Raw genomic sequence first — 17,686 nt, forward strand, 5'->3', positions numbered from 1 at the left:
GGGTCTGAGAACCAAATCCAGGTCCTCAACTAGAGCAGCCAGTGGTGGTTGGTTTTTTTGTTTTGTTTTTTTTTTTTTTTTTTTGGTTTTTCAAGACAGGGTTTCTCTGGCAGCCAGTGTTCTTAACCACCGGACCATCTCACCAGTCCCATGCGTGCCACCCTTCTTCTCCTTGTGAGACAGGTTCTCACAATGTAGGAATTTGTTGTGTAGAACAGGCTATTTCAGACTCACAGAAACCAGACTGCATCTCCCTTCTGGACACTGAGATAAAGGCCTAGGCACCGAGTCCCACTTGGCCTTGAACTTCTGATAAGCCTGCTTCAGTCTCCAGTGTGCTAGGATGACATGCCTTGGGACACCAGATCTGGCTTCCATTTTGACTTTTAGCCTGGTCTCTTGCACCTCAGACCAGAAGCTTCATACAAAACAACAAAGTTCGGGCAATTAACAATGCAAAGCAAGCAAACAAAGGAAAGTAACCAGCCCTCAGGATTTCACTCCATAATGTGTTTTCAGCTTTTCCCGGTCACAGAGATGTAGAAGATCCCTTGGACAAACAGCACTTGAAGAAGGTTATTTCCATTTAAAGGAGGAAGTCTGGGCTGTAGGGATAGTACAGTGTCAGGTGGTAGGTCTGCAGGGTCACAAGGCTGGCTCAGATGTGGCATCACTGGGGGTGGGATGGGGGTGAGGTGGCTGCTCCACACTCTAGACCTGTCTGTCACCTGCTCCTACAAACTGAAGATAGGAAGTAGCTTGAGGCCCAGAGAAAGTGCTAAACCGTGGCTGACTGACCATTGGCCTGGCCTGAGGAGACTGAAACCTGTCCTAGCCTGTAATCAGGCCCAGGCTCAGCAGGAGTCAAAGTGAGGACATGCCTGTGATAAAGCCACCCTGGGGTCACCTGAGGTAGAAGGATCTGTCTGAGAAGGGACAGCTGAGATAAAGCTCTTGGGACAGAACTGTGCTCTGTGGCTTTCCAAGGTGGATCCTGTCGGGATCAGGCCTCTGCTGCAGTTCCTGGACACAGTCTGATTGCTCACCAACCAAAAAAATCTAAAAAAACAAAAAACGTGATAGGTGGTAGTAAGGAAATGAGGGCACACATGGGCTAGCACCCTGGAAAGATAGGTGAGCCATGCCCCTCAAATTCCATGCTCAGCAAGCTCAGACACATAAAAGGGCTTTTATGGGAAGAGAGAGTGGACAGGTTGCACAGCAGGTGTTGTCATCGTCTTTCTTTTTGCTGGAACAAGTCATTGATCTTGCCCTCCAGTGACAAGTCTGTAGTCCCTAAGACCTTGCTTCTCTGCGACTTCGACTTAGGAGTAAATACTTGTGTTTATGGCAGCACAAGACTCGCAGGGGAAGAGCCACAAGATCAGATCCAACCATAAGTCTCCAGACGTCTCCATAATCGTAAAGATTTAGCAGGCAAGACCACAAGTCAGTTTTTTGTTATTTGGGTTGGGGGTGGGTAGAATTTAGGAATATCAAATACAGCGGCAAGGGAGCGGACATTGGACCACCAGCTGGATCATGCAAGGACTGAAGGGGAATGAAGTCTGCAGGACTCCATCGCACCAGCGCCCGACCCACGCAGACAGTTAACAGATGCTCGCCCAGCGTGTGCCCAGCGAGCGCCCAGCGTAGCTGGCGTAGGCGCAGGCGCATGGCTTGGGCGCGTGCACGCTTGCGCGCCGCCGAGCTTCCGCCACGCCTGTCATGGCCGCTCTCGGGGGCCGCCCTCGGCCCCACCCTCGGTGACGCGCCGCGAGTCACCTGACTCGGCTGCGGACTGAGACACACACAAGGGAAGTGATCGTCGCCGGAGTCAGATCGTCTGGCTCGGGACCCCCGCGCGCCATGCCGTCCGAGAAGACCTTCAAGCAGCGCCGGAGCTTTGGTGAGCCCCGCGGGCCCGGGGATGGGAGATCCGGGTGCCGGGAGCGCTGAATGCCCGGACGCCGGTGGTGTCTTGCGGGGCCGAGACCCGGCGGGGCCCGGAGCGACGCAGCCAGTGGGATATTGGTCTCGGGGGGGTTCGGTCTCCGGGGTAGCTCGGGTGCTCAGCGTCGCCTTGGCCGTCGGTCGCCGATGGGCTCGGCGTCCCCTGCGGGACTGGAGGCCCGACCCCGGTGGCGTAGGGTACCGCAGGCTCTGCGCGCTTGGCTGTGTCCTTCGTGGGCCCCAGGTCCGGGCGCCCCGCAAGCCTCGGAGCAGCACCCAGCCGCCTTTGCACCCGAAGTCGTCTTGGGCATATGTGTGTGTGTGGAGGGGGGGGTGGCCTTTGTCTCATAACGGAAACTTAACAGCTGTTTTGTTTTGTTTGCTTGTACTGATCTTAAGTTATTCTGGAACAGCCCTCAAGAAAGGAGTGTGGGTTGGGGAAAATGAGCCGTGCACAAACATTAGCTCTGACGCGGGTCCCCAGAGTGGCCGGGGGTAATCTCTCCGAAGCTCCATCTGGCTTGCGATTGTTTTTCTCTAGATTGCCTTCCCTCTCTCCCTAACCCAGCTATTCTGAAGAAAGCGCGGGCATCCGATTGCTGCGGCTTTCCTTTGCTTTTTGACTTTATTGGACCTAAACTGGTGGGCACTGACAGTTGAGAGGTTCCCCACACAGATGTTCAAAGCGGCCCCTTTGAGGAGGCCAGGACCGGTCTTGCTCCTTTCCAGTGAGTTTGGAGGGATTTAGGTTGGAGCTCTAGAGTTTCCACTATCCAGACTGCGGGAATGTTTACAAGGTGGATGGATTTAGGTAGGGCTCACCCCAAACCGACCCTTTGTAGCTGAAGCACCTGGGTGGGGCTTAGGGCGGTGAAGCTCAGGGTCCGCCTAGTGGCAGAGTCCCATTAGCTTTCTGTTATAAATTCTTACACTTCCAGTAAGCAGCGATCATCCCCAGTGCTGTAAGGAAGGAGACTGGCAGCCAGGAGGCCCGTGTAGGCTTGCAGATTCTTAGAAGGACGCGCCCAATTTCCCAAGTTTAGAACTGATCACGTGATTTCAGGCTTCTCAAGTGGTTCCACTGAGTTTTTCTGGGGTGATCCAGTGTTTGCTTCCCCACCCCCAAAACGGTCCTAAACTCCAGGTTACTGGGTGTGTATCCGCAGGAAAGCTTGTTTGCTCAGCCTAAATAAATAGCCCCGGGGAGAATTCCCATCCCTGTGAAGGCATTGCTGCTGCCAGGGGTGGTGATCCACGCCTTTAGTCCCAGCCTTGGAGATGATGCAGCGAGACCCTCCCTCTCAACTACACACCTAGGTGGCTTCAGTACAGGCTATTGGCCTCTGCACAGCTGTCTGCTTAAAAAGTGTCTCAGCTCTTGCAGGTTGCCTCCTAGTTCCCTGGCCCTACAGCCAGCCAGGGCTGGGCAGATCCTCTAGGCCTTCAGTTTGGACCCTTGTTTGCTTTAGTAAAGACAACTATTCCTGACTTTCCCTTTATAGTTGTGGTGGACCCTGCAAGTCTCCTCTTACCAGCTTTAACCATTTCTGCCCTTAGATCTCTGGCCCTGCTCCCATCTCAATGAAGGCAAGGGGTTTCTGCTGTCAGTGATTGGTTGGTTGATTTAAACAGGGTCTCATTGTGTGGCTCGGACTGGCCTTGAACTCAAGAGATCTTCACGTCTGTCCCCTGAATGCTGGGATTGAAGGTGTGCCATTGTGCCTGGCTGGCTGTTTGTTTCTTGAGACAGGGTTTCTCTATGTAGCCCTGATCAGGCTGGCCTCCAACTCCGATAGGGATCCGCCTTCAGTGCTGGGATTAAATAAAGGCATGTGCTACCACAGCCTGGCAAGTTTTGTTTGTGGCTCAAGCTGGCCTAGAGCTTGCCGAGCCGGGTTTTAGGTGCTGTGCGTTTAACTTTTTCTTTTACATTTTATCTGTATGGCTCATTTGCCTACATACATGTCTGCACCCTGTGCATGCCTTGTGCCCATAGATGTCAGAAAAGGGAGTTATAGGTGACTGAGCAGCTGTGGGTGGTGGGAGCTGAGCCTGGGTCCTCCTGGGGAGAAGCTGCTCTGAACTACTGAGCCATCTCTGAAGGCCGGAAGCATAGTGTGCCAGGTGTGTAAGTGGCTGTTTGTTAGAATGAAATCAGTGCAGTGACTAAACCCTGAGGTGGTAGGCAGGTGTACAATGGAGGGTTCCTCTGGGAAGGGGCAGGGAGCCCTGTGTATAGATGGCCCCATCCCATCTGTGGTGTGACGGAGACATGGGGCAGAGGGCTCAGCCAGTGCTTTAGAGTAGAGAAAGGTGCAGGCCAAGTCCATCCCCAGTGGCTTGGCCAGCTGCTTGCACCCTGCAGTGCAGAAAGCTTGCTACAGTGTTGAAAATGAAGAGAAGACTGGCCAAAGACCTCGGGCACAGCATGGGGTTCAAGGTCATCCTTAGCTACCTGAGTTCCAGGCTAAGCTATGGTACCGGACAGCCTATCACAAAAAGCGATGATAGAAGTTATCAGGGGCCAGGCAGTGGTGGCGTACGCACTTGGGAGGCAGAGGCAGGCAGATCTCTGAGTTCGAGGCCAGCCTGGTCTACAGAGTGAGTTCCAGGACAGCCAGGGCTACACAGAGAAACCCTGTCTTGAAAAACTAAAAAAAAAAAAAAGTTGTCAAGGAAGAGGTCTAGAGACACCCCTGCCCCCCAGGTTATACAGGTACCCTGTTCTGTGTGGCTGTCCATCTGGATTAGCAGCCCCTTTGCAACAAGGGCTTTACCCCTTGGGCCATGTTGGTGAGCTCCACTGACTGCCTCCACATAGGACAGTCCCAGCAGACCCTGGCAGTATGGCCCCTGATGTCACTATGTCTCTTTCTTGCAGAACAAAGAGTGGAAGATGTCCGGCTCATCCGGGAGCAGCACCCCACCAAGATCCCAGTAGGTTCTCCTGCCGCAAGAGGGGACCCTAACCCCATAGGAGCCCCCAGGAGTCCCGGGAAACCACAGGCCCCTGATCTGAGCAGAGGGAAAAGGGGCAGGCGGGTCAGACCCTTGTGTCTTCTCTCTGTGGGGCTGGGGCTTGACTGAACTGCACTCCAGCTGTCACTAAGGAAATAAGGATGACTCCTATGCTAGTCAGTGCTGGCATGGCTGCTTTATGGGAAAGGACTCAGTACCCTGTATATCCTGTGCCCCGGTTCTAGACCTTACACAGAGCCGCATGCAGAGTGAGGCATGGACAGGCCACTGCTTAAAATGGCTGTTCTCCAGCTCGACCCCAGGTTCTGGGGAGATTCTGGTATCAAACCTCTTTCCCAGTGTCCTGCATGCATGTCCCTGTGCAGCTTTCTCCACAGCCCTGTTCCATTCTGAAAGAGGCGTATTGTTAAGGGAAGGGGCTGAGACTCTTGCTGTGGGGGGCGGGGGGGGGGGCATGCTGTTCTGAGCTGGCTGGACAGATCCAAGTCCGTCCTCACCTGGGGGTGGGGCTTCCTGGAGTGTGCTTCCTGGGCCGAGCTGTGAGTAGCTTTTCCTGGACTGAAACCGTCCTTCATTTTGTAGTGCTTGCCCGACCTACTTGTAGGAAGCACAGCTGCCTGAGCCTGCCAGGATTTGCACACGGCTTCCTGTGAGCTGTGGTCTCAGCACAGCCAGTGGCTCCTACAGTAGCTATGGGATCTTTGCAGAAAGAGCCGCGAGAGCTGGGCTCCTTGAACAGGGTGGCCACAGTGGTGGCTCCCAGTCCTTCCAGGCTGCAAACCTTGAGGACAGAGGCCTCTTTCAGACCAGCCAATCTGTCTTCCCAAACTAGAGAATAAAGCAGAAGTTAGGGAGTGGGTGAAGTGTCACTGTGTGGCTTCCCAACAAGGGGCTGGGACCTGCTTACAGCCCGTCTCAGGACAGTGAGGTAGGAAAAGCGGCAGGGACGTCCCCTGATGTCCCCATGCTCTGGTGTTGTGCAGGAGTACTCCTTCTCTGCTCTGTTCTCATGGAGGCTGCTTCGCAGCCCCGGATGTGTGGCACCCAGAGCTGGCATTCCCTGTGGGTACCTCCTCCTTGCTTGCCACCATGTGTGGAGGCAAGCACTTTCCCTTTGGAAGTAGCACGTGACAGTGTCCATCTCTGCCATGCTGTGACCAGGCATGGATTTCTGTTGTCCGGGCACCTGGAAACCATGGTATTCTGAGGGTCTCAGGCCCACCAGTGCTAGCAACTTTTTGGTTTGGTTTGATTTTGAAGCTGGACCCATCCAGGTTAGTCTTGAATTCAAAGCAGTTCACTTCCTGAGCCTCCAGATACTGGGATTGTAAATATGTGCCCTTATATCCATACCTAACATACCTAACCATTTATTTTGGTTAAGATTTGTTTGTTGGTGTAGGGTTTGACTATGTAGCCCTGGCTGTCCTGAAAGTCACTTTGTAGACTAGGCTGGCCTCAAACTCAGATCTGCCTTTCAAGTGCTGGGATTAAAGGCATTTACCACCATACCAGGCACACATATGTGTGTGTGTGTATAGTTTACATATATTGTTTTTAATGTTTAAAGACATTTATTGACTTTATATATATGAGTACATTGTAGCCATCTTCAGACACACCAGATCAGATCCCATTACAGATGGTTGTGAGTCACCATGTGGTTGCTGGGAACTGAACTCTGAACCTCTGAAAGAGCAGTCAGTGCTCTAAACTGCTGAGCCATCTCTCTAGCACCCAGGCTGCTTTTAATATTTCTCAATTATTTTGGGGCCAGAGAGAGGCTCAGTGGCTTAGAGCTATTATTGCTCTCACAGGACCTGGGTTTGATTCCCAGCACCCACATGGTAGCTCACAACCATCTGGTCCATAAAACTTGGGCTGAATATGTTGCTGGGTGTGAGGCTCCTGTTTATAATTCTAGCATAGGAGGCTGACGTAGGTAGAGAATACAGAGTTAGGGACACCCTCAGCCACAGTGTGAAACAGTAGTTGGGTGTGGCATCTTTTTTTTTTAAAGATTTATTTATTATATGTAAGTACACTGTAGCTGTCCTCAGACACTCCAGAAGAGGGAGTCAGATCTCATTACGGATGGTTGTGAGCCACCATGTGGTTGCTGGGATTTGAACTCCTGACCTTCGGAAGAGCAGTCGGGTGCTCTTACCCACTGAGACATCTCACCAGCCCAGCATGCATCTTTAATCCTATCACAGTTCAGACAACAGAGGTGCCTGGTTGCCTTGCCACAGTTTTGCCAGGGACAGTGGCAAAGCTGTGACTGAGCACTGGTCACGGGAGTGCTATGGACAAGCAAAGAAAGGCTGCAGTAGGCATGATGTGCTGGGCTCAGCATGGGGAGCAGTGTGTGCGCTGCTGAGTTGGCCTCTCTCTGCAGGTGATTATAGAGCGATACAAGGGGGAGAAGCAGCTGCCCGTCCTGGACAAGACCAAGTTCCTGGTGCCTGACCACGTGAACATGAGCGAGCTCATCAAGATAATCAGGTATCTGGCCACCTCTCTCCTTCCCCGTTTCCTTGAGTGATGCTTCTCCTTTAACCACCTCAGTGCCAGCCTCAGGTCCTTCCTGCTGCTTTCATGCCCTGTAAGTCAGTGCCCGGCCTCAGCTTTGTGACCTCAGGTCAGCTGGGAACGTGCTCACACCAGAGGGACCAAAGGGTTGTCATGCCTACTGAGTGATGACTCTGTAAAGTTTGCTAGGCATGGTGGGTTGCTGCTGGGCCCCCAGTCTGAGCTTCTCCCCGCCTCGCAAACTGTTTGGAACACTGTACAGCTGGGAGTTTAAGAGGGTGTGAACTCACAGCTGCAGCAACTGGAAGGCTGTGATCAGATATAGGCTGTGAACGCTGTGGATGTCAGACCCTGATCACAGCCATCACTGTGGGCTGTGGGCATGCTTGGTTTTGCTGGTCTGTGGGCTTTTGGAGGCCCTAAGTTCTGTACACAGTATGCAGACCTCAGTGAGTCTTGCTCTCTTCTCTCCACAGACGGCGCTTGCAGCTCAATGCTAACCAAGCCTTCTTCCTCCTGGTGAATGGGCACAGCATGGTGAGTGTGTCCACTCCCATCTCCGAAGTGTACGAGAGTGAGAGAGATGAAGACGGCTTCCTGTACATGGTTTATGCCTCGCAGGAGACATTCGGGACAGCAATGGCTGTGTAAGACTCCAACAAAGCCAATGGTTGTTAAGCCCTTACCAAGGCAAAAAGGGATGTTACCAGCGGACGCTGGACGGCTCACCACCCACAGATGAGAACGTAGGCACCCACATAGGGTATTAGGAACTGTTCATCAGCCAGAAACTGAGCTCCATGCAAGTGCACTCAGCTTGGAAACTCGTCTAAACTAGGCTATTTTGTGTTCAAACTTTAGAAGTTAAAAATAAAATACTTTTTGCATCCTAAGTTGCCAATAAAAAGATCAAGTTATTTTGACATTTTTCTCCCTAGTAGGGACTTAAAACAGAAGAGCAGTGTCAGGGGCAGTCTCTTCCTGGGACCTGCTGCCTTCTCTAAAAGGGCTCCCACTCAGCAGAGAAGCCCCTCTGAAGGCCCAGGTTGCCTAGCAGAGGCCCCCAGAGGGCCCTGGCTTTGCCCTAAGCAGGTCTGGTGTTGTAGGATATAGCTCTAAGCCGGGTCCTGGTCTTGACCCCAGCCACACCCTTTCACTCAGCAGTGCAGGGACATGCAGCTCGCTGCTGTCTAGATGTTACCATACGCCCTTCTGCTGAGGCCAGGTCTCCGCTTGTCCAGGGGTTGCTGACCCAGCTTAAGCGACTGGAGAGCTGTTTCTCTCCTGGTTTGAATTCTGTCTGGTCCATGCCTGCTTCAGGGAGAGCAAGCGCTGGCCTTAGGATGTGGTTGTCAAGTGGTAGACTGCAAGTCCAATGCTCCAGACTTGGCTCACAGCTCTTTGTTGGTGTGTAACTGTCTCTGTAAGGGTGGTTCTGACAGCTGTTGGGATTTCCCCATTTCATGTCAGTACATACATGTCAGCTGTGAGGACAACAGCAACAGAAGACATGCTTTTGATAGACATGCCACTTCAGCTAAAGCTAGCCTCTGCTTCCTGCATGTGGCCCGCTGTGACACCAGGCCATCCCTGGTCACTCACTCACTCGTGGTCTGAGGATCTCAGAGCTGCCTGCTGTCATGGACTGAAGCCAGCATAGCCACCTCCCACCTAGCTCCCCACAGGCACCCACCTTCCCTGCATGCAGCTGTCTTTGCTAACCCTCAATGTTATTTTACACTGTAAATTCTCACTGCTCTGTCTTGTGTAGGTTGTATACGTCATTATGTCCCTGGTTTTTATAACTATGGTGCGATCAGTAAGGATTCCTGTAATACTGCTTTAAAGATGCTGCTCAGAGGGCGGGCGGCCTCCATTATAGGACACCTGTACACTCTGATGCACTAATAAAGGCACAACGAACCTGTCCTGAGTGATGTCTCATTGTCATCGTGGGAACTGGGCTCTGCAGTATACCCAGGCTGCTCTTGCTGGGGAGGAGAGGAGAGGGGAGGGGCGGTAACCTCCTTTCCTTGGTCGATACCTTGCCACCAGCTCCTGCTTTTAAACTCAATCTCTGACTGACCTGCCAGCTATCAGGTGCCCTCTGGTGCCATGGGAACACACCAAAAGATTTACTCATGTGGATAGCTGCTGGCACTTGGGAGGACATTGTAACCAACTTCAGCTTAGAGCAGACGGCAGGCTCTGCAAAGCTGCTGCAGTCTCCTCGGGGCAGCCTGGACACTACTCTGGGTGGCAGGCGCCTTTGGGGTCCAGCAGTGTTGTCAGCAGGTCCTCATCCTGGAAGGGCAGGGCAAGTGATAGCCTAGAGTCCTATGTAACAATGTTTAAAGCTGAGAACCTTGACAGCCACGAATGACAAAAGATCTGAGAATGGCCCTATGTGGTGGCGCATGCCTTTAGCCTTTAATCCCAGCACTCGGGAGGCAGAGGCAGGCGGATTTCTGAGTTCGATCGAGGCCAGCCTGGTCTACAAAGTGAGTTCCAGGACAGCCAGGGCTATACAGAGAAACCGTCTTACCCCCCGCCCCCCCAAAAAATCTGAGAATGGTGAACATGTTGAGTTTTTTTTTTAATTTTTATTTTCCGTACATTAAATTTACTCATAAAAACAGTCTAAAAATGTACAATTTGTCCTTTTTAACAAAGTATAATAAAACATAAAAACCCCAAAAACAGAATACTTGACATTTACAATTCAAAATCAAATTAGCAGAATATTAAATATTTACAAAACTATATCTTTTAAAAATATTTATAAAGTTACATGCAATTTTGTAGAATTGACAAAAGAATGGCTCAAAAATGGGAGAATTGTCCTTCATTCCTAAAAAGAAAATATGCCCAATAGAATCTGTGAAGGTTTCAGTCTTGGTACCAACACCTCTGTGTGCTCCGGGACGGACCTGTGCTGAAGGCTGTGTTACTGCCCCCTTGTGGCAGAGCAGTGCGCCGGCCTGGGCCTGCCAGTACAGTATGTGGTTTCTGAAATATTGCCAAGTGTTGACTACAGGTGCCTACATTCTCAGTGAAACCCTGGGAAGGGTCGGTCAGCAATCACATCCCTGGACTGATGGTTTTTTGGGCCGCCCGATTTGCTCTATAGGAGTCACCTGCATTTTGGAGAGGATGGCTGTCCCTACTCAAGTTCCCCAAGCCTGTTCTTGGGATGAGGTTCAACAGACAGCCCAAGTCCCTGCAACCTTTTAAGACTTCGGCAAGTAATGTCACCCATTAGCTGGATGTAAAACTAGCCCATCAGACCAAACAGCAGGGACGGAGAGAGGCGGGTGAGACCCGATCCCAGCGGGCTGTCCTCACAGGACTGTCATGGCACACGTGCACGGCGTGTGGTACAAGCCAGGCTGACCTGCAGAAACGACTGGAAGCCTCATGAGTTCCACACGGAAACTGCTGAGTGCTGTACTGAGAGGCCAGCTGCTGTCATCTTTGGAGATAATCATGCCACTGGTTTCCTGACACCCAACCATAGCTCAAGAGCAACCGTCTCCATTGTGAGCGCTCCTGTCCCTCGGTGCCTGCCCGGCAGCAGTTAGAGGAGTTCTCAGCATTAAAACACTTTCTAATTTTCACTATTGACCATGAAATAAAAACGACAAAGGAAAGTAGAAAAAGGATTATTTTGCTACAACAAAAAGGTCACAGAGCTGTTGGTTCCAGCGTTGTGCCCGCCTTCCTATCTGAATCCCCCTCTGCACCCTGAGATGTTAACACAGGATTGGAATCTGACGATGGGAGTCCTGGGCCAGCCCACTTGGGCACCACTGCCATCTGACTGAGCAGTTTTAGAGAAATGACGGGAAAGGGCTGGTCTGTCAGGTGTGTGACAATGACGTCTGCTGAGGAAGTGCCTGCTGGCCAGGCTGACTCCAGGCTCTCGGGCGGGCGAGCCCCACCTGCCAACATCCACCTGTGCTTCTAGGCTGCCATGGTCCTTTCATCCTCGCTGGCCGGTCGCTCGGCTTCACAGAAATGCCACACCACACAGCTCTTCCAAAGGCAGCCGGCAGCTTCCAGACACAGACTTCTGCTGCCTGGACAGCCGAGATGGTGCTGGAGCTCCCCTCGACTGACCGCCACAAGGTAACGTGGGTGTTGCCACAGAAGACTGCTGTCTTTCAGGTCAACAGCTGTAAGACACTTCCATTCCCTATACTGACCACAAAACAGAAAACTTAAATATGATTTTTTTTCTTTTGCTATGAGACAGTTTTCAACAACTTCTGTGTTGAAATAGGATTTATTTAAAATATTTCTTTGTTTAAAAAAACCAAAAAATTTAAAAGTTTGGCTTTCAGCACATACCCAGGCCACGGTGATGGCCTTCAGAAATATTAAAATCGTAAACATCAGTGAACACTCTAAGTCTTCCTTATTAACACAATACGACCAATCCCAGTCTGGTGCTCTTTAAGGCAAAGTTGTGTCAGTTCTTGTATTGACGTTTGTAGTGTTTCTGAGTGAGAGATCAACAGAGCATCCCCTAACGCCTCATCACATCCCCTCAGAACAGATGTGATACTGTGCCATGGACAGAACAGCCGTCTCCCGATCCTGCATTGCATAGAATCCACAACACTCACGCCTTCCGTGGGTCTCCACAGACAAAGCCATCTTAGAATACGATGAAGCCTTAGATCACAACGCCTCCAGTTCTGGGGCATTTTGTGATTTACACTAATTCTGTATGAGGGTGACTGTCCCGTCTGAAGAATGTTTAAGGACTATGATTTTTCTTCTCCATGAGGAGGAGGCTGGAAAATCCTTGGCAGAATATTACCATCGATTTTCTAATACCGAAGGCTTTAGCATTATAATGTTATTTGAGCATAAAATTCCCTTTAACCTCGGAGGGAGGTTTAAGTCCCTTATGCCTCCGCTGTGGTGTGTCGAACGTTTACACCATGCTGAGGAGTGAGGACCCACCCCCACCCCGGTCTGGACTGCAACTGGTGAGCGGTTTCGAGGAGGAGTCTTGCATCTCTCTACTGAAGTTTTCCAGGCAATTTTAACGGAATTAACAATCAACACATAGCCTAATACAAAAGAAGCCGACAGTTTCCAGTCTTTTGTTCATGAATCACAGGTCTGCATTACTGCTGGATGTCTGTGTCAAGTCTGAATCCATCAGCAGTGAGCTCTGGGGCTGGGGTCCTGGGGAAGCCATTTGAGACAACAGCTTGCCAGCTTCCGGAAGAATGAGGCGCGTCAGTCACAGCCAACCCACAAAGCCGAGTCATCCCCCAGTCTTCAAGAGTTGGTTCTTGTTTGGAGAGAGCAGGCTCAAAGCCTCCAGCGGGAGGGGTGGTCTCCAGCCTCGGTCGGTAACGGACCCCTGGGACCTGGACCCTTACAGATGAAGTTGTCGAGAGTGCGCTATGACTTATTTACTATATCGTGTAAATCTGTTTACAGAAAAAGATATTAAAAACCTGGAACTGCTCCAAGTGTCTACAGAACACCCTGCAATCGACTTCGGGGTGTATTTGGCGGAGCAGCCTGCTGGTGCCAACTCCAATGCCCACCGATGGGAGTCCCCTACATTGTCGGGTCCCAGCAGAGTCTGCCTCCCAGACCGCAGAGGCCTGTGTCAGGTAGTGCAATCCTTAAGAAGCCAGAGAGGAGGCTCCTACTTTAGGAAACAGCAAAATCCAGCGGGCGCTTCCTAGCCCAGAAAGGGGTCCCGGATCCGACTGGGGGACTTGAGAGAACCCCGACCTGCAGTCTTGACTCAGGTCGTGCATAGCTGCCCTGGAATTACGTGAGCCTAGAAGGACCACCGAGCTTCAGGAGACAGGTCTTCACGCTGCAGCGATGGTGTGACGGCCACGATATGCCATAGCGCTGTCCACTAGGCAATCCTTGGACCAAGCTCCAAGACTAGGAATTTGGCAATGAAATCGAGTTTGACGAACTTGCACACTAGACTCTCTCCAGTATAGTTAAGTAAAGCACCTTTGGGTTAAAAACATTAAGCTCCACAGCCACTCGACTTCAGCTCTCTGTGGTTTCCTTAGGTCTCCATGGCGCCACAGCAACTTGACTTCAGTTCTCTATGTGATTTTTCATGGCTTAATAAAATGTTCTGTTGCCAAAAAAAAAAAAAAAGGATCAGTCCGTGGAGTCCAGACTTTCTGCTGGAGGGGCGTATTTCAACCTAAAAGTTCCTGGAGAGAACGAGAGAGAGAGAGAGAGAGAGAGAGAGAGAGAGAGAAAGAGAGAGAGAAGAGGGTGAAGCCTGAGTCAATCACAAAAGTGCACACACCGCCCACCTGCTCTGAGATGCCACTCAGGACTGACCACGCCCTCGCACAGCCGCATGCCACGGGTACGAGACCTTCTGGGGGAAGTGACCGACAGAGCACCACTGACCACTTCTCAGTGCCTTGAATCTTTCTCTGGGCATAGACCTCACACTCAAGCTGGCAACACCCAGGGGCAGGGAGGGCCTGGACCGAGCAGATGCAGGCCGGCACTGGGAAGGGATGCGGCAACCTGCACCACGACTGCATTCTCCGGCCACAGGTATTGACTGGGCTTCAAAAGCTCTGCAGGTGGTGAGGATCAATGGGAAACTGCACAACCAGAGATGGAGGTGCTGGGAACCCAGAGCTGGGCAGAGTGGGACCAACTGTCCTGACCATGGTGAACCTGGGGTGTGACGTGTTAATCATCCCAGCATTCTGGAGGCTGAGACCAGACAATGAAACAAAAGAATAAACCTGGCATCATATAGTAGGCATTTCAACTTGATAACACAAACTACAGGAAACAAACACTGGAAGGAAGCAGCAGCCAGTCAGTCAGCAGGACACAGCCCGACACAGGCACACAGCTGCACTCAACGGACAGACCAACAGAGGGGGCTATGCTAGCTAGGGATTCCTTATCTCATGGCTAAATCCTTAAGTGTTACAGATCTTCCAGGAGGTGGCAGCAAGCGCTGGCTGCACCCAGCTTCTTGTGTTTGGGTAGAGCATCTGGGGTTCTTGTTTTAAGGTGTGTACAGAGGGCCAGGAGAGGGCAGTGGATTCCCTAGATCTAAAACCACAGGCAGTTGTGAATGGCCCAACATGGGTACAGAAGAAGCCTGGGTTTCTTTAAATAAGTTGCCTTTAAAAACAAGTTTATTGGGGCTGGAGAGATGGCTCAGCGGTTAAGAGCACTGGCTGCTCTTCCAGGGGTTCTGAGTTCAATTCCCAGCAACCACATGATGGCTCACAACCATCTGTAATGGGATCTGATGCTCTCTTCTGGTGTGTCTGAAGATAGCTACACAATGTACTCACATATATAAAATAAATAAATGTCTTTAAAAAAAAACTGTGGGGGCTGGAAAGGTGGCTCAGCGGGTAAGAGCACTGACTGCTCTTCCGAAGGTCCTGAGTTCAAATCCCAGCAACCACATGGTGGCTCACAACCACCCGTGATGAGGTCTGACACCCTCTTCTGGTGCATCTGAAGACAGCTACGGTATACGTACATATAATAATAAATAAATAAATCTTAAAAAAAAAAAAAAAAAAAAACTGTGTGAATAAAAATCATTTTAAAGAACAAAACAAAGCAAGTTTCCTGCTTCCTTCTCTCAGGAGCCACAAGCCACAGAGCAAGGAGGACGTGGCTCCCCCTGACCTGTTTACCTTGCCGGTTGAAGTCCATGGACGGCTGCTTGCAGTCCTGGGCTCGGTGGCCAGTGGCCCCACAGTTGTAACAGGACAGATTCCCACTCTTTTTGTGACTGGAGCCATTGGTGCTGCCCACCAGGCCTTGGGCTTGGTACACCCCCGCCGTCCCAGCCATGAAGTTCTGCATGGGTGGCACTGCAAACGTGGACTGCCCACCTAGGACGGGGTCTGGAGTCACGCTGCCATTGTAGGGTGTGTGTACCACAGGAAAGGCAGAGCCACCACCATACTGCTGGGTACTGACATAGCCATTGCCACACATGGGACTGAAGGGCAAGAAAGGGAAGGTGAGCACGGACGGCCCTGAGAACGGGTGCTGGAAGTAGTTGGCATAGCTGACCGTCAGGCCGTTGGAGCCACAGCTGCCACTGCACCCACAGGACGTGCAGACAATGCAGCCAGGTGGGGGCGGTGCAGGCTGGGGGGGTGCGGGGGGCTGCTGATGGTGGTGGTGATGGTGGTGGCTCTGGCTTGAGGCAGGAATGTTTCCTGGGGAGCTGCTGCCAGCACCGCCACTGTAGAAGCTGCTTTCGGGGACAGAAGAGAGGGCGGGACTGGAGCTGGGGGCTGGGCAACTGGGTAGAGAGGCCATGCTCGCAAAAGAAGTGGAGGGGTGGCTGCTGGGGGAGGCAGTGTTGCTATTGGCGCAGAAGCTGCCCTGCAGTGGGCCCACAGGCACACTGCTCACCGCAGAGAAGGCAACTTTGGTGTTGGCTGTGTACAGAGCAGTCCGGGGGTTCATTATTGCAGGGGGCACGCTGATCTGCCCGTTGTTGGGACAAGAAGTCTGCCCGGCGATGGCAGCATCCGCGGGCACAGAGGAAGCCAGCAGCAGCTTGATGGGTGGCCGGGCCACATGCAGGACGGTGCTCGGTGTCCCTGTGGTAGCTGAGCTGCTCTCTACAGTCAAGGCTGGCTGCTGTGCTGTCTTCAGCACCCTGTCCAGTGTGGCTGCATGCACAACTTTGGCCCGGGGACCAAAGGAGACGGTAGGTGACACCGCGTTGTTCTCTACAAGGCCCGAGAGGCCCTGCCCTGGTGGATGGGGTGCTGCCGAGGGCAGTGGGTCCAGCACAGCACCACCAAAGCTCTTGTCCACCTTCGTGCCACTTCTAGGACCAGGGCCCTTGTTCCTTTCCTCCAGAGACAGAAGGGAGTGGACAGACGACGAGAGGAGCTTCACGTCCGCTCCGCCCCTGTCTGACTTGTGCACGGAGTTCAGCATGCGGACAGGCGCCAGGTGGGAGGCTGCAGGCATGAGCTGCGGGGGCAGAGGGTGGTGAGCGGCAGGGCTGGAGCCGGTCTCGTTCTGCACAGGCAGAACCTGGGCCGTGGGTCTCGCAGAGCTGGACGGAAAGTGAGCCAGCAGCATCACGGGCTTCTCCTTCTCAGTCCCCTCGACATGGATGTCCACACCTGAGGACAGGGAAGACTGTTAGCAGGGTACTGCAGGCTCTGTGGGTGGGTAGGCCCCAGGCCCCAGCACAAGGATCTTACGTCTGTCGCTCTCCTCGGCGCTGTCTGAGCTCTCCTCGCGAACCTGCACACCCATGGGGCTGGAGGAGGAGCTGGAGTACTCGGAGGAGCTGCCCTCTCGGGGCAGCTGGTGAGCCGGCGGCTCCACCTCCACCCGCAGCTCTGTGGAGAAGGCAGGCAGAGGTCAGCACCACGTGGACACTAGGAAGCAGGGCCTGGCCAAAGTCAGACCAAGCTTCAAGAATCTGAAAACTGCACCAAGCACTCAAGGTGGTACGTTAGGTGACACGTCAAAGAGGGCACTTCTTTTTTTCTTTTTTAAAATTTACTTTTATTTCAAATACATTTGTTTTTCCTGCATTTATGCTTGTGCGAAGATACTGGATCCTCTGGAACTGAAGTTACAGGCAGTTGTGAACTGCCATATGGGTGCTGGGAACCGAACTCTAGAAGAGCAGCCAGTGCTCTTTACCACTAAGCCACCTCTCCAGCCCCACAGCACTGTCTGGTGCACACTGGTTCCTTCCCAGGCTGCACTGCGCTGCTCGTCTTGAGGATGAGCAGAGCAGAGCTCAGTGCTTCCTGCAGGATGGGCGAGCACATGAAGGACGGGAGCATAAGCGTTCAGGATCTAACACTGCTGCCCCAATAACCTTAGGCCAGGCACTAGTGGCTGGCACCCACGGCCTTCTGTACAGTTACTTGCCTGTACTAGACACTATTGAGTCATAAAATATCTTTTAAAACCTGTAAATATAAAACAAGAGTGATTGGGAAGTCTAAATTCTTCTAAAGTCAAAACCCCACCATACCACAGCTGTATACCCACCACACATCTGGACACAAGGCCTCACACACCTGAAGCGTGGCTGCTACTACGCCCAGGCTGCACAGGCCCCACGTGGCTGGTGGGGGTGACTCGAGCCACTCCGCTGCTGGTGACCAAGGATGGGGCCGAGGAGTTGAGGCACCGTCTCTCTGACTTCTCCCTGTGAATGACAAGCGTAGTGCAT

The 17,686-nt window shown here is 52.3% G+C and overlaps 2 protein-coding genes across 5 annotated transcripts in view; one reads left to right on the forward strand and one right to left on the reverse strand.

Moving 5' to 3' along the window:
* Positions 1-1,782: 1,782 nt before the first annotated feature.
* Map1lc3b (microtubule-associated protein 1 light chain 3 beta) lies at positions 1,783-10,105 on the forward strand. 2 transcript variants are annotated; one of them, NM_001364358.1, is made up of 4 exons: positions 1,783-1,909; positions 4,835-4,995; positions 7,331-7,437; positions 7,941-10,105. In NM_001364358.1, exons 1-4 carry the CDS (start codon positions 1,870-1,872, stop codon positions 8,113-8,115), a joined length of 483 nt encoding a protein of 160 aa, NP_001351287.1. In that variant the 5' UTR covers positions 1,783-1,869; the 3' UTR covers positions 8,116-10,105. The 2 variants fall into 2 exon arrangements, with proteins under 2 accessions (NP_001351287.1, NP_080436.1); NM_026160.5 differs by having other exon boundaries at positions 4,835-4,890.
* Zcchc14 (zinc finger, CCHC domain containing 14) overlaps positions 10,042-17,686 on the reverse strand; it is a 54,095-nt gene continuing 46,450 nt past the window's right edge. The window contains exons 10-13 of one of the 3 annotated variants that reach the window (XM_006530667.4): positions 17,532-17,662; positions 16,695-16,835; positions 15,153-16,613; positions 10,042-13,594 (exon numbers count right to left, since the gene is read on the reverse strand). In XM_006530667.4, the coding sequence (XP_006530730.1) occupies positions 13,575-13,594; positions 15,153-16,613; positions 16,695-16,835; positions 17,532-17,662 (1,753 nt within the window). In that variant the 3' untranslated portion in view covers positions 10,042-13,574. The other 2 variants (NM_080855.2, XM_017312569.2) reach the window with 2 other exon arrangements.

This window comes from Mus musculus, chromosome 8 (assembly GCF_000001635.26).
Source record: "Mus musculus strain C57BL/6J chromosome 8, GRCm38.p6 C57BL/6J".
NCBI lineage: Eukaryota > Metazoa > Chordata > Mammalia > Rodentia > Muridae > Mus > Mus musculus.

What these genes read in the sequence shown, in the direction of transcription:
- Map1lc3b (NM_001364358.1), top strand. Translation starts at nt 1,870, where the DNA reads ATGCCGTCCGAGAAGACCTTCAAGCAGCGCCGGAGCTTTG. An exon ending in CAAGCAGCGCCGGAGCTTTG is followed by an intron (nt 1,910 to 4,834) that starts GTGAGCCCCGCG and finishes TCTTTCTTGCAG; the next exon opens with AACAAAGAGTGGAAGATGTC. An exon ending in GAGGGAAAAGGGGCAGGCGG is followed by an intron (nt 4,996 to 7,330) that starts GTCAGACCCTTG and finishes CTCTCTCTGCAG; the next exon opens with GTGATTATAGAGCGATACAA.